General features: G+C 42.2%; 1 protein-coding gene across 1 annotated transcript in view; it reads left to right on the top strand.

Moving 5' to 3' along the window:
* Window positions 1-3,306: 3,306 nt before the first annotated feature.
* Window positions 3,307-14,229, top strand: part of Tcea1 (transcription elongation factor A1) — a 36,477-nt gene continuing 25,554 nt past the window's right edge. Inside the window, exon 1 of the mRNA XM_090338821.1 lies at window positions 3,307-3,571. Coding sequence (XP_090194947.1) covers window positions 3,509-3,571 — 63 coding nt within the window. The 5' untranslated portion in view covers window positions 3,307-3,508. The remainder of the gene's footprint in view (window positions 3,572-14,229) is intronic.

Raw genomic sequence — 14,229 nt, 5'->3', positions numbered from 1 at the left:
AGAGAACTGCAAATCAAAACAACTTTGATTCTATCTCACCCCAGTTAGAATAGCCATTATCAAGATGCTGGTGGGGATGTGGTCAGAGGGAACACTACTACACTACTACACTCTGGAAAGCAGTATGGAGGTTCCTCAAAAGACTAAACAACAGAGCTCCTCTATGATCCATCAATCCCACTCCTTGGCATTTATCCAAATGTTCAGAAAGGGCATACATACTAAAAGCTACCAGCAACACCTTGTTCATTACAGCATTATCTACCGTGGCTAAGAACTGGAACCAACCCAGATGCCCCTCAGTAGATAACCGGATCAAGAAAATGTAATATATATATATTTTTTTAAAGAATTTATTAATGTTGATTTTTACATCATATTTTAAATGACAAGTTTAACAAACAAGTGTTCAAGGAGGAAATCTCTATTTACAATCACTGGGACTTAGTATTTAGAACTTAATCAAAATTAGGCTAAGGGTTTGTATGTCATAGAAACATATTAATTTATGAAATAAAACATGTCTACAGAGTCATAGGTTTTTATGTCTATATAGTTATGTTTGTATTTCCATTACCATGTTCATAGCTTTGGGTATGCAGTTATTGAGTCCTCGCTCTTGTACTGTTTGGATTTAATAGCCACATATTAAGGATACCATGCGCCTTTTGTTCCTTAGGTCTTGACTTGTCTCACTCAATATGACTCGCTCTAGATTCATCCATATATATATATTTGAATTCTATGCTGCCATCAGAAAGAATGACATTGCTCCATTCATATGGAAATGGAAAGACTTGGAAAAAAATCATATTAAGTGAAGTAAGCCAGACCTAAAGAAACATAGGCTTCATGGTTTCCCTCAGTTGTGTATGCTAAAGTTTTAGTTACCAAATCAAAGTGTTTATTTCACATTGCTAAATATCAGGACTAAATATAAGGAGAAATCAGCCAAATTTCTCAATTACACACAGGAAAAAAATCTGAAAGTGATATAATTACCAACATAAAAATGTTATGAATAAAATTTTTTTAATGTAAAAAAAACACTGTACAATGATGTGCAGAAGTTAGTACTTGAATGTATTGCTGGTGAAAGTATGAAGCTGATGTAGAAAACTGATTAAGAGTTCTTCAAACTAAAAATTACTCTGTGGTCCAGAAAATCCCATTCCAAGGTACTGATCAAAAACTGAAGACAATTGTTTATATAAAATCTTGTACAGGACCCAGGCACAAAAGAACCTGAGACTCTTATACCTGAAACTCTTATCTCCAATTAGCCCCTAGAAAAATGGGAAGTGGGACTTGGCTCCAGGGTAGAGAGGTAGCCTTGAGCTGAAGACCTCAGGGACAGCACCCAGGCCGAGTTCAGGCCCCAAGGCCCTCCCCTTCTCCCCCCCCCCCAAAAAAAAATTCTTGTACAGGGATTTTCATAGCAGCACTATTCACAAGAGTGGAAATGTGGAGAAGTGAAGGGTGAGTAGTAACAATTCACAAGTCCATCAGTTGATGAAAGAATAAACAAAATACAGTATATAAATACAACACAGTATTGTCTAGCTATAAAAAGTAGCGAAATACTGATGTCTGGTGTAGTGTTCATAAACCTTGAACATCACATTACACCAACTGAAAAAAAGGCCTCCTTCACAAAAGGTGATACAGTGTATGATTCCCTTTATATAAAATGTTCAGCATATTCAAGATCCAAGGCTGGGAGGAGAGAATCAATAATGAGCACTGAATTGGTCTAGTTTTGTTTCAAGGTGATGAAAAATTTGGGAATTATCTAGTGTTGTACAATACTGTTATTGTTCTAAATGTCATTGAACTTTGTACTGTTTTAGTACAAAGGTGGCTCACCCCTGTAATCCTAGCTACTCAGGAGGCTGAGATCTGAGGATCATGGTTCAATGTTCAGCCCAGGTAGAAAAGTCCTTGAAACTCTTATCTCCAATTAACTACCAGAAATCTGGAAGTGGTACTGTGGCTGAAAGTGGTGGAGTGGTAGCCTTGAACCAAAGAGCTCAAAGACAGTGTTCAAGCCCCACATGGATTAAAAAAAGAGATTTATTCAAGAGGCTGAGATCTGAGGGTCAAAGTTCAAAGCCAGTCCAGGTACAAAAGGACCTGAGACTCTTATTTCCAATTAACCTCTAGAACTCAGGAAGTGGGGCTTGGCTCAAGAATAGGGTGGTAGCCTTGAGCTGAAGAGCTCAGGGACAGCGCCCAGGCCAAGTTCAAGCCCCATGACCAACAAAAGGAAAAAAAAAAAAAAGATTATTTGGAAGAAAATACCAAAGTGACATTAAAAAAAATTCTAGTACTAACTGATGTTCATAATTGGTGTTCAAGAGGACAGTAAACCAGAATGCATATTAGAACAATACAATTTCTGGCCAATGGTCCTATATGAACGCCGTATTTGTTTTTTGGACAAAGGAAGTGTTCCTAAAAACTGACAAATCTCGAAAACAAACAAACAAAAAAACCCCAAAGCCTTAGGATCTGTTATTTTCCATATTCTTACCACGTGAGTTCAAAATAATAATAAATGAAAAAGCGAAACGGCCTACGTGGTCCTTTGTCTCCAAAGGGCGAGGCCGAGCTAGGCGTGTGCGGTGGCCGCAGGACGGCGAGCACATCCAGCAGGGAGAGAGCTTCGGGGCGGGGGCAGCGGGCGGGCGAAGGCCCCGCGGAGGAGCCCGCGCTCCCCCCCCCCCGGCGCGGGCCGAGTTTCCGCGTCGGCTCTTGGTGGTAAGAACGTCTACCTCCTGCTGGGTTTCCACGAGCCGGGGGGACGTCCCGTTCCATTCCTCTCCCGTGCTAGTCAACGACATTCAGAACACTCCTTCCAAGCTCAGGCCACGGCCCGGGGGATTTCAAACCACGAAGGCCGCACCACCATGCGGGGGGGCCACGCCGGGGAGCGGGGTTCCCTCGGCGCCCCCGTGGGCGCTCCGTCCCCTCAGCCTCCGCCAGCGCGCCTCCCCGTCCCGCGGGTCCAGTCCGCTCCGAGCGGGGCGGGTTCTACCACCTCACCCGGCGGGGAGAGACCTGAAGGCGAAATCTCGCGGGGCGCCGTGGGGAACTCGCACCCCCCCCCCACCGCGCCCTCCGCTCCCGTCTTCCCGTGGGCGGGAGCCGCGCATCAGAAGTCGGCCCAATCCAGTGGGTAGGAGCTGAGAGCAAACGCTTCTCGGGCGGGAGTTTCGGTGAGCCCCGCCCCTTCCAAGCCCTCGGCGATAGATTGGTCGGGCCTTTTCGAGGCGCGCGGCGCGCGGCTGGTACTGCCTGCGAGCCGGAGCCTTCGCCTCCGTCCCGGCTGCCGCGCGCTGGTTTGTGAGGAGAAGCACCTAGGCCGGGGCCTGAGGTATCGGAGTCGCTCACCGGGCCGGGCCGGACCGGACCGACCCGCTGAGGCTCGCTTCCCGCCTTTCTCTGTGCCAGCGTCTCTTCCTTCCCGTCCCCAGCTGGCAGGGCGCGGGGAAGGCCTGCCGGAGCCATGGACGATGAAGTGGTTCGCATTGCCAAGAAGATGGACAAGATGGTGCAGAAGAAGAACGCGGTGAGTACGGCGGGCGGGCCGGGAGTGTGGCCAGGCCGGGCTGGGCCGCAGCCTGCGGAGTCTCCCCGGACCCACGCCGCCGGCCCGGGCCCCCTCGCCGCGAGCCCGCCCCGGCCGCGCTGGCGTCCGCGGTGGGGCGTCCGGGCCGGGCCTCCGGGCCCCGCGCTCCCGGGGTCCCGCGCTCCCGGGGTCCCGCGCTCCCGGGGTCCCGCGCTCCCGGGTCCGGCGCTCCCGGGTCCGGCGCTCCGGGGTCCCGCGCTCCCGGGGTCCGGCGCTCCCGGGTCCGGCGCTCCCGGGTCCGGCGCTCCCGGGGTCCGGCGCTCCCGGGTCCGGCGCTCCCGGGTCCGGCGCTCCCGGGGTCCGGCGCTCCCGGGTCCGGCGCTCCCGGGTCCGGCGCTCCCGGGTCCGGCGCTCCGGGGTCCCGATCCCCGGGGTCCGGCGCTCCCGGGTCCCGCGCTCCCGGGTCCGGCGCTCCGGGGTCCGGCGCTCCCGAGTCCGGCCTGAGGGCCGTTGCCCTCCAGGTTGGCCCCGCCGTCTGTGCCCCTTTGAGTTAGGAGTTGGGGCCCGTTTCTCTATCGGGGTGAAACTTCCATAGTAGTTAAAAAGTAGCCCGAAAGATGGGAGCGTTTGGAAGCCCTCACGGGCGGGAGGAAGGCAGCTTTGGCTGCGAAGGCGGTTATTATTAGCAAGTAGAGACGGGGTCTGGGGAGGGACTTGGACTTGGGCTGCAGGTGCGAATCTCCCTGGATCTTCTTTGTAGAAAAAGGCAGAACTTGCACTTGGTTAGCTCAGCTGTGTTACAGGCATACTTAAGCACTTACGAAATTAAAGAGTAAACTTTGCCAGGCTCTTGACTAAACATTTTTGTTGTTGTTGTTTTTTGGTTTTTCCTTTTTTTTTTTTTGCCAGTCCTGGGCTTGTGCTCAGGGCCTGAGCACTGTCCTTGGAATTTTCTCAAGGCTAGAGCTCTGCCACTTGAGCCTCAGCACCACTTCCAGCTTTTTTCTATGTATGGTACTGAGGAATTGAACCCGGGTCTTCATGCATGCTAGGCAAGCACTCTACCACTAGGCCAAACTCCTGGCCCCTGTTTTCCCTTTTTAAGTTGTACTTGTTAGGGATGGAGTACAAAGAACCCAGATCATATTTAAACTACGCTGATGCTGCCAGTAAACGAGGTTCAGACAAGTTTCATTTCTGAGTACTGGCATCTTGCCCTGGATATCTGCCTACCTATGTGACCATATTCTTTGTGGTTTATACGAGGTCCTCACACCACCAGTTTCTACTTTTTTTTGTCTACCCATGAATGCCACTTGCAAGCCTTTTGCTCCAAAATCATTTGTTTTCAGCTTAACCCTGAACAATTTCACCTGAAGTTGTTCATCAGTGTCAACACTTCTCACAAATACTTGAAATAATTCTCACCTATGAAGTAAGTTCCATACCATGCTAATATAAAAAAAAAAATCCCACAAAAACAAAGTGAAAGTGTTGCCCTGGTTTGTATTTGCATAGACAATCCCCCCCCCCTTTTTTTTTTGGCCAGTCCTGGGGCAGGAACTCAGGGCCTGAGCACTGTTCTTGGGCTTTCTCAATGCTAGAGCTCCATCATTTGAGCCATGGTACCACTTCCGGCTTTATCTATGTATGTGGTATGGAGTAATCGGAATGCGCATCTTCATACATGCTAGGCAGGCACTCTACATACTAGGCCAAACTCTGTCTGCATAGACCTTTAAAGTTAAACCATCTGTGCAGAATGATTTTGTAACCCAAAACACAGACATGGGCACATAAAATGTGTCCCTTTTCTAGGTTAAGAGGCTGGGTCAGAAGTTAAGTTCTCCTGTTTAAGACAAGTACTTATTGTGTAGTGTGAATTAAGTCAGGAGCCAGGTTTTCTAGTAGACAGCATCACTGCCAGACTAGGAATTAGTGTTAATACTAAATCCTTAGGGCTTCTAATGTCCTCTATTCCTCTTCCTTCAGCAGGTGCATTGCCCAGCATTTAATTTCATGCCTTGATAATCTGTACTTGCAATTTTGGCCATTTAAAGTAGTTCCTGTTTGTTGTTGATTCCATAAATGAACCTAGGCTGTTTATTTTTTTCTTACTGAGTTGGCCCTTTCATTCCCCACTTTAAATGAGTTGCTGTTGCTTTGATTCATTTGGGAATGTTTTCTTCTCTCCTGAAGATCTTTAGATTTCCACAGATAAGCTTGTAGGGGGAAAGGGACTGTGTTGGTAATTTTTTTCTTCCCCCTGTAATCCATCTGGGAAAGAAAGAGTAAACTCCAGGTAATCCTCAAATCCTATTTTTCATCTCCAGTCTTAAGTTTTCCAATAATCCAAAACTTCAATATGAAGACTTGCTCTAGAAAAAAGGTAAAATTGACATACTTCCCCCCTCCCCCATTATACTTGAAATTCAAACAGGCTGATGAAATACAGAGAAAGGTCAGGATGACACTCTTTCCCCAAAGTACATAATATGTTAAGTAATTTTATAAAAGCTGTTTTAGGTTAGGTAGGTAGGTAAACAGAAAGACAGATATTATCCTATTCCCTTTTTAAATATGTGGTTTTTGATTTTCTTTTTTTCATTTAAAGAATTTATTAACATTGATTTTTGCATCATTGATTTTCTTTCTTGATTGGGGTTTTGGTTTTCCTTTTTTCTTTATTTCTGGGGTGATGGAGTGTCTAGTTAAGTGTTAGTACAAGGATCTTCCAAGCTTATGTGGATGGAATACTCTTGCCTCAACCTCCTAAACTGAGATTATGCAAATCACCTTGCCAAACAAATGAACACCTTTTTTCCTGGTTAACGGGAACTGAGTCTCAGATTTGTCTGTACTGCTTCAGAACCTCACTGCTCAGATCTCAGCATCCTGAGTAGCTAGCATTACACTCTTGCCCAACTATGAAAAAATTGTTTTGTTTTTGTTTATCATGGGGTTTGAACTCTGGGCCTGGGCACTATCCCTGGGCATTTCCGCTCAAGGTTAGCATTCTCCCACTTGAGTCACAGCACCACTTCTGGTTTTCTGCTGGTTTATTGTAGGTAAGAGTCGCATGGACTTTTGTGCTTGGGCTGGCTTTGAACTGCAGTCTTAAGATCTCAGCTTCTGAGTAGCTAGCATTGTAGGTGTGAGCCCCAGATGCCCCAGATGCAAAAATTTCTATATTACTTTTTTTGGGGTGGGAGTGGGGGGCAGTGCTGGAGCTTGAACTCAGGGCCTAGGCACTGTCCTTGGATACTTTTTGCTCAAGGCTAGCACTTTGCCACTTGAGCCACAGCACCACTTCCAGCTTTTTCTGTGTATGTAGTTCTGGGAATTGAACCCAGGGTTTCATGCATGCTAGGCAAGCACGATACCACTAGGCCACGTTCCTGGCTGGCTCAGTTTTTTATATTGCTTTTATATTTTGTAAATGAAATCTCCTTGTACAAAAATGATTGTCAAGTTTGAATGTTATTGGATGTTGTTTTATTTTACTAAAGCTGTGGATGTCACACTTAAAAACAGCTACTGCTGTTACTCTGATCCAGGTAATTTGCTAAGGATAGTACTTACCTACTTTATTTCATTTGTTGCTCACATTACAAGGAAAGTATTGTTCTCATCCTAAAAATGAGAATTGAGAAAATGGAAACTCCCCCCAAAACTTGCTATATCCTTTACTTTGTATCTTGCCTAGTCTGGAAATTTCCTACCAGTGAAATCATAACAATATGTAGTGGAAGACTGGTTTCTTTCAATTTTGAACCCAAGTCTTCGTGCATGTTAGGCAAGCATTCTACCACTAGGCTAAATTCCTGGCCCCCCAAATCATTTTTTTTTTTTTACAAAGCAATTGTGCTATTTTATATTCTGACCAACATTGTATGAGAGTTCCAATTTCACATCTTGCCAACACTTACTATTATCTGCTTTTTAAAAAATATATAGTCTTCCTGCTTTTTAAAAAATATATAGTCTTCCTACTGAGTATAAGGTGGTATCAGGTAGTTTTGATTTGAGTTTTTCTTACATTTGAAAATATTACTTATCTTATTATTTGTTGACCATTTGTGTGTCTTCAGAAATATTTTCAGATTGCCCCATTCTCTTCCCTCTCCCCTTTCCCTTCCCCTTAATTTTTGTTGTTTCAGGTAGATGTTTGGAATGCACTCCAGGACCTAGCATCCTGGTCAAGTTATCTAACCTGTTCTTTGCTTTTGTTATTTCTGTTTTTGAGACAAGGCCTTGAAATGTAGTCTCGAACTCGTTGTGTAGATCAGGCTAGCCTCCAAATCTTGATCGTCTTGCTTCAGTCTGAGTGTTCCCAATACAGACATGTACAACTATACCTGTCTTACAGTTCTTTATATCATGAATACTAGATCCTTATCAGATCTGCAGATATCACCTGTTCTGTTAAGTATCTTTTTGCTCTTGATAGTGTGGTGCTTTGTAGTACAAAGCTTTTGATTTTGATAAATTTGAATTTATGTAGGTTTTTTCTATTGTTTTCCTTGTGTTCTTGACATAGTAAAACTTCAAATTTAGCCTGACATACTAAAATTATAAAATTTTTTTGTAATTCTAATTTTTAGAACTGTTATTGAGCTGCAACTCAAAATTGTATGATGTTGTCCTCCTGTGTAACTGAATTGCAGGTTTGTGCCACCATGTCCAGGTGTTGTTTCCAGTAAAGAAAAAAAGAATTAGCCCAATTGGTATGCACTTGTAATCCCAGCACTCATGAAGCTGAGTCAGGAAGAATGCAAGTTTGAGGTTATATTGGGCTGTAGTGACTGTCTCAAAAAAAAAGCCAAAATGTTTATTAATTGTTTTATCTTTATAATCTTAATAAACCTTAACTATTTGAACCCATTGATTGTAAATATACTCACAAAAATGGTTCCTCATTGGGCCGGGAGTTTAGCCTAGTGGTAGAGTGTTTGCCATGCACGAAGACCCAGGTTCGATTCCTCAGTACCACATACATAGAAAAAAGCTGGAAGTTGTGCTGTGGCTCAAGTAGTAGAGCTCTAACCTTGAGAAAAGTCCAAGGACAGTGCTCAGGCCCTGAGTTCAAGCCCCACAACTGGCAAGAAAAAAAAAATGGTTCCTCATAGCTGTTTGAGAATGTTGTTACAGTAGAAGTAAATACTTATGTGTATCAGCTGTCTCTTATTGCAGGCCTTTCTTTTCTTTTGTTTATTGAGGTACTGGGATTGAAGTAGAGTCTCCCTAATGTTAATCAAGTGTTCTACAACTTGAGCCATACCCTTCCTTTTCTTTCATATTTTGTTTTGAGCCAGGGTTTAGTGCTATCATTGCCTAGGCCAGCCCTACAATCTCTTCTTTCCTTACACTTCTTGAGTTACTATAAGGATTATAGGGTTAGGATTGTAGGTACCACTCCGGGCCCTTTTCCTCTGTTTTGATATTTCATTTGTGTGCTATTAAGTTTGGCAGTTTTACTTACTCCTCTGGGTCAGTGTATTTATTATGTTCATTCATCTATATACAAGAAGCTGAAGCTTGAAAAGGTCAAGGAACACTGATAAGCTCTTATAATTAGGAAATGACAAGAACATGGATGTAAATCTAAATCTGTTGAATGTATTTGGTTCATATACTTAGTTTTAAGTCGCTTATTAGTCCTTCCTTTAAAAAAGTGTTGAGAAGAACTAGTATTGTGTATCCTGGGCTCTCCGTACAAGTTTGAATACCATATTTTGTAAAAGCACTTATTTCTGTTAATGCATACCAACCAACAATGTAATAAAAGTTGTAAGATAGCTGTAGTTTATTTTTCAGTCAGTACTGTGAATGAAATATGGCTTTGGAAGTTAGTGAGTTTTTCTTTCTCTTGCATCATTATCCATAGCAAATGCTGCAATCTAATAGACTTGACATTTGGACTTAGTCAATTAGGAAGATAAAATACAGCTTCTTGTTTGGTAATGCTGTTTGCTTGAGTTCATAGAGCAGAACTGACACTGGTGAGCTACTAGATAGAAAGGGCAGTGATGTAAGATGATAGGCTTATAGTGTTTTGTAGTGCTGGGAATTAGACATCAGGCTTGCAAGTGTTGTACCAGTAAGCCACACCCCTAACCTCCGTTATTTCTTGTTCTTGCTGTTAATACTTCCTACAGGTATGACCTTGGAACAGGTCTTTTTTTCATTTCTTAGTTTAAGTTCCTTTCTTTGGATAATTGATACTTTGACATATGCTCAGAAGTTTACGTTTGTCTTAAAATTATGTGTCTGGCAATGTAGCTCAGTAATAGAGTATTTTTTTAGCCTGTAGGTTCAATTCCCAGCACCAAAGCAAAATTAAATTCCCTATCTTGCTCTGTCCTCAGCATAGAACAGAGCTTAGCATATAGCATTAAGAATATTTATTGAGCCAGGCATGGTGGCTCACACCTGTAATACTAGCTACTCAGAAGGCTGATATCTGAGGATTGTGGTTCAAAGCTTCAAAGCTAGCCCGGGCACTAAAGAACTAACGAATGTGAGACTCTTATCTCCAATTAGCCACCAGAAAACAGGAAGTGGAGCCGTGACTCCAGGGATAAGGTGGTAGCCATGAGCTGAAGAGCTCAGGGACAACACCTAGTCCCAGAGTTCAAGCCCCATGATAATAAATAAATATTTGTTGAGGTCTGGGAGTGTGGCCTAGTGATGGAGTGCTTGCCTAGCATGCGTGAAGCCCTGGATTTGAATCCTAGGCACCACATATACAGAAAAGGCGGGAAGTGGTGCTGTGGCTCAAGTGGTAGAGTACTAGCTTTGTGAAAGCTAAGGACAGTGTCCAGGCCCCAGGACTGGCAAAAAAAAAAAAAAAAGAAAGAAAAAGAATATTTGTTGAGATGCAGTAATTTGATAGAAATGGGAGTAGGCTTCACCCATTTATTTATTTATTCATTCTTTCATTCATTCATTTATTTATTTTGTCATTGGGCTTGAACTCTGGGCCTGGGCTCTGTCCCTAAGCTCTACAACGCAAGGCTATGGCCCTACCCCTAGAGCCACAGCACCACTTCTAGTTTTCTAGTAGTTAGAGATAAGAGTCTCACTGTCTTTAGTGCCTGGGCTGACTTTGAACCTAGATCCTCAGATCTCAGCCTCCTGAGTAGCTAGGATTACAGGGATGAGCCACCATGCCTGGCTCTCACCTTTTTTTAGCTAGTAATCATGACCATATCCAAGTTGCCTAACATACTGTAGCTTTGATTTCCTCATTTGCAAAATGTAGGTGCTAGAGTACCTGTGTCTCTGGGGTCTGTTTTGAAGGCTGGACTGAGATAATACATATAAAGCATTTAATACAATACCAAGCACACAATAGCACTCAAAGGTAGATCGTCACTGAATCAGTGTATAATCATCTGCATTTTGCTAATTTCAGTCATAAAAAAATCATAGTTTATTTTTTAAAGAACTTTGAGCAAGATATTTATCTTAACTGGTTAGAATACATGATAATTATGAGGACAGTTAGTGCTTTATCCCATGAGTGATAATTAGCTTTTCCTCTCTGCTATGAACTATATTTTTATTTTTTATTTATTTATTTTTTTTGCCAGTCCTGGGCTTAAGCTCAGGGCCTGAGCACTGTCCTTGGACTTTCTCAAGGCTAGAGCTCTACCACTTGAGCCTCAGCACCACTTCTGGCTTTTTCTAAGTATGTGGTACCAAGGAATCGAACCTGGGTCTTCGTGCATGCTAGGCAAGCACTCTACCACTAGGCCAAACTCCCAGCCCCTGAACTATATTTTTAAATACTGTCTTACTAAAGAGGTTTGAGTAGACAGGGCAAGTAACAAAAGTAATGCAAATCTATTGCCTCTTAGAAAGTAACTTAGACTGTATGTCACATTTCTAATATGTTGAAATAAGCAACTTCCATGTATGACAGACAGCATTACTTTGGAGACACCCTACTTTTTAAGGAATTCATTTAAGTATTGATTTTTTTCCTTTCTATTTTCATCTTTGAATCTCAGTCTTTATTCATCTTCTGATTTGAAGTAGATTAGAAAGTTCATGGAGGTGAGGTAGGAAAAAAAATTTTCCTAGTAGATACAGGATACAGAACTAGTCAGTTAATCAACACATGTGGTCCGATATATTTGTTATTTCAAAATTTTCAGGTTTTTATCCTTTTGTCCTTGGGTTTTTCTCAAGGCTAATGCTCTACTACTTGAGCCACAGCACTAATTCTGCCTTTTGCTATGTATGTGGTACTGAGGAATTGAACCCGGGTATTTGTGCATTCGAGGTAAGCATTCTACCACTAGTCTAAACTCTGGCCTGTAATTCTTTTTTTTTTTTTTCCTTTTTTGTTTTTTATTGTAATTAGTAAAAGGGTTACATGATATTTGCCAGATAGAAGGTGCATTTATTCACATACATTGATACCCTTTCACATGTCTTGGTACCCATTTCCCTCCCCCCCTGGCCTGTAATTCTTTCTTTTTTTTTCAAGCCGGTAAAGGCTGGGTTGAAAACTTTAAAATGGGGACCCTCTGCTCCAACCATAGCTTGTGACTGTCTCAACACTTTGTGGCACCACCTTACGGTTCTCGAACTTGCCAGGGCTCCAGTGATCTGTACTTTTGCCTTGAAAGCTGATGCACTCTGCATTTCCTGTCCTGAAAATGTGTATTTGGGGTCATATTTTTTTCCCATAATCATTTTGTTTCCATCTCTGGAATGAAAGACACAGGATGCCTTTCAGAAAGGTAATTTCCAGGAGTCACTGCTTCACCTTCCTCCTTGTGGCTGATGGTCTGGGAGCCCACCCGCTAATACTTAAATTTTGAAAACAGCTAACATTGATCTTGAAATATTTCCCCATCACTTAGCTCTTTTTTTTTTTTTTTTTTGTGACTTTGGACTCCTTTTAAGATAGGATCTTGCTGTCTTCTCTCATACTGATTGGGAACTCTTGATCCTCATGAACGCTGAGGTTACAGGAATGAGCCACCATGCCCAGCAGTTTTGCATTTTGAACATGTTTGTTTCCATGCCATTCTGATTCTAGTCATATTCATGGCCTGTAATTCTTGAACTTAAACTTTTATTTATGAAGTACTAGGTTACATTTAAATTAGATCCTTTGGGAGAAGAAAAGTTAATACTATCTGGAAAGCCTTCACGTTGGGAAAAGAAAATCACATAACTGGAATTTTTTTCTTGGTTTCACATTTATGAAATGTAATACATACAAGTTCTTGCTTCTTTTATCTTTTAGGATATAAAATGTTTCATTGATTTGTATGAATAGTGATTTTCATATGTTAGTATTTTGGAAAGGAAAATGAGTTTATACATATTATTGGCCAAATGGTTGTAGTGGTGTATTTTCTTAAACAGAACATCAAATCTAGCATCAAATTTGCTGTTGATCTCCTTGGTCTGGAAGAACATCTAAAAGACATTAGTGAAGTACTTTTGAACCCTTACTAACTGAACAGAAGTGGAGTGAAGAATGGTTCCTTATAATACAAAGCAGCATGTTCTTAGCTCTTTTATGGATTCATATTTGTGTGTGTGTTGTGTTTATGTTTGTGTATTTTCTCCTTTTGGTGACAAAGTCTTACTCTGTAGCTGGCCTCTAACTTGCCATCTTCCTGGCTCAATCTTCCAAGTGCTAGGATTACCTTGTACCATCATTCCTGGCCTGTCACTAATGCTCATCATGGGGTAAATAGAGATGATGTAGAATCTGAGTCAAAGTGTTTCATTAGCTTCTGTCTGGACTGGGAGTTTGGCCTAGTGGTAGAGTGCTTGCCTAGCATGCACGAAGACCCGGGTTCGAATCCTCAGTACCACATACATAGAAAAAAAATGCTGAAAGTAGTGCTGTGGCTCAAGTAGTAGAGCTCTATCCTTGAGAAAGCCTAAGAACAGAACTCAGACCCTGTGTTTAAGCCCCAAGTCCGGCAAAAAAAAAAAAAATTCTGTCTGAATGTGACATAGTTTAGCAACACTTAACCTTATTTTGGTGATATTGTCTATATGCAAAAGGTGATCTATAACTCCAATTCTAAAAGAATCCCTTAAAAATTGTAATTAATAGAGGGGTTACCTCAGGGAAGTGGATGAATCTAGAGCGAATCATGTTGAGTGAGACAAGTCAAGACCTAAGGAACAAAAGGCGCATGGTATCCTTAATATGTGGCTATTAAATCCAAAGAGTACAAGAGCGAGGACTCAATAACTGCATACCCAAAGCTATGGACATAGTAATGGAAATATAAACATAACTATATAGACATAAAAACCTATGACTCTATAGACATGTTTTATTTCATAAATTAATATGTTTCTATGACATACAAACCCTTAGCCTAATTTTGATTAAGTTCTAAATACTAAGTCCCAGTGATTGTAGAGCTTCCCTCCTTGAACACTTGTTTGTTAAACTTGTCATTTAAAAAATGATATAAAAATCAACGTTAATAAATTCTTTAATAAAAAAAAGAAAAACGAAACAACCAAAAATAGAGGGGTTACAGTTATACTTGCCAGATAGAAGGAGTGTTACTTCACATTGATACCCCTTCTCATGTTTTTGTCCCCATTTCTGTCCCCCCACCCCCTCCTAAAAGAATCCTTTTGGTAAGTAATATTACAAAAAACAA

This window comes from Megascapheus bottae, chromosome 9, assembly GCF_031878675.1.
Source record: "Megascapheus bottae isolate mThoBot1 chromosome 9, mThoBot2.hap1, whole genome shotgun sequence".
Lineage (NCBI taxonomy): Eukaryota > Metazoa > Chordata > Mammalia > Rodentia > Geomyidae > Megascapheus > Megascapheus bottae.
The sequence above is the reverse complement of the archived record's forward strand: the minus strand, read 5'-3'. Positions and strand labels throughout refer to the sequence as shown.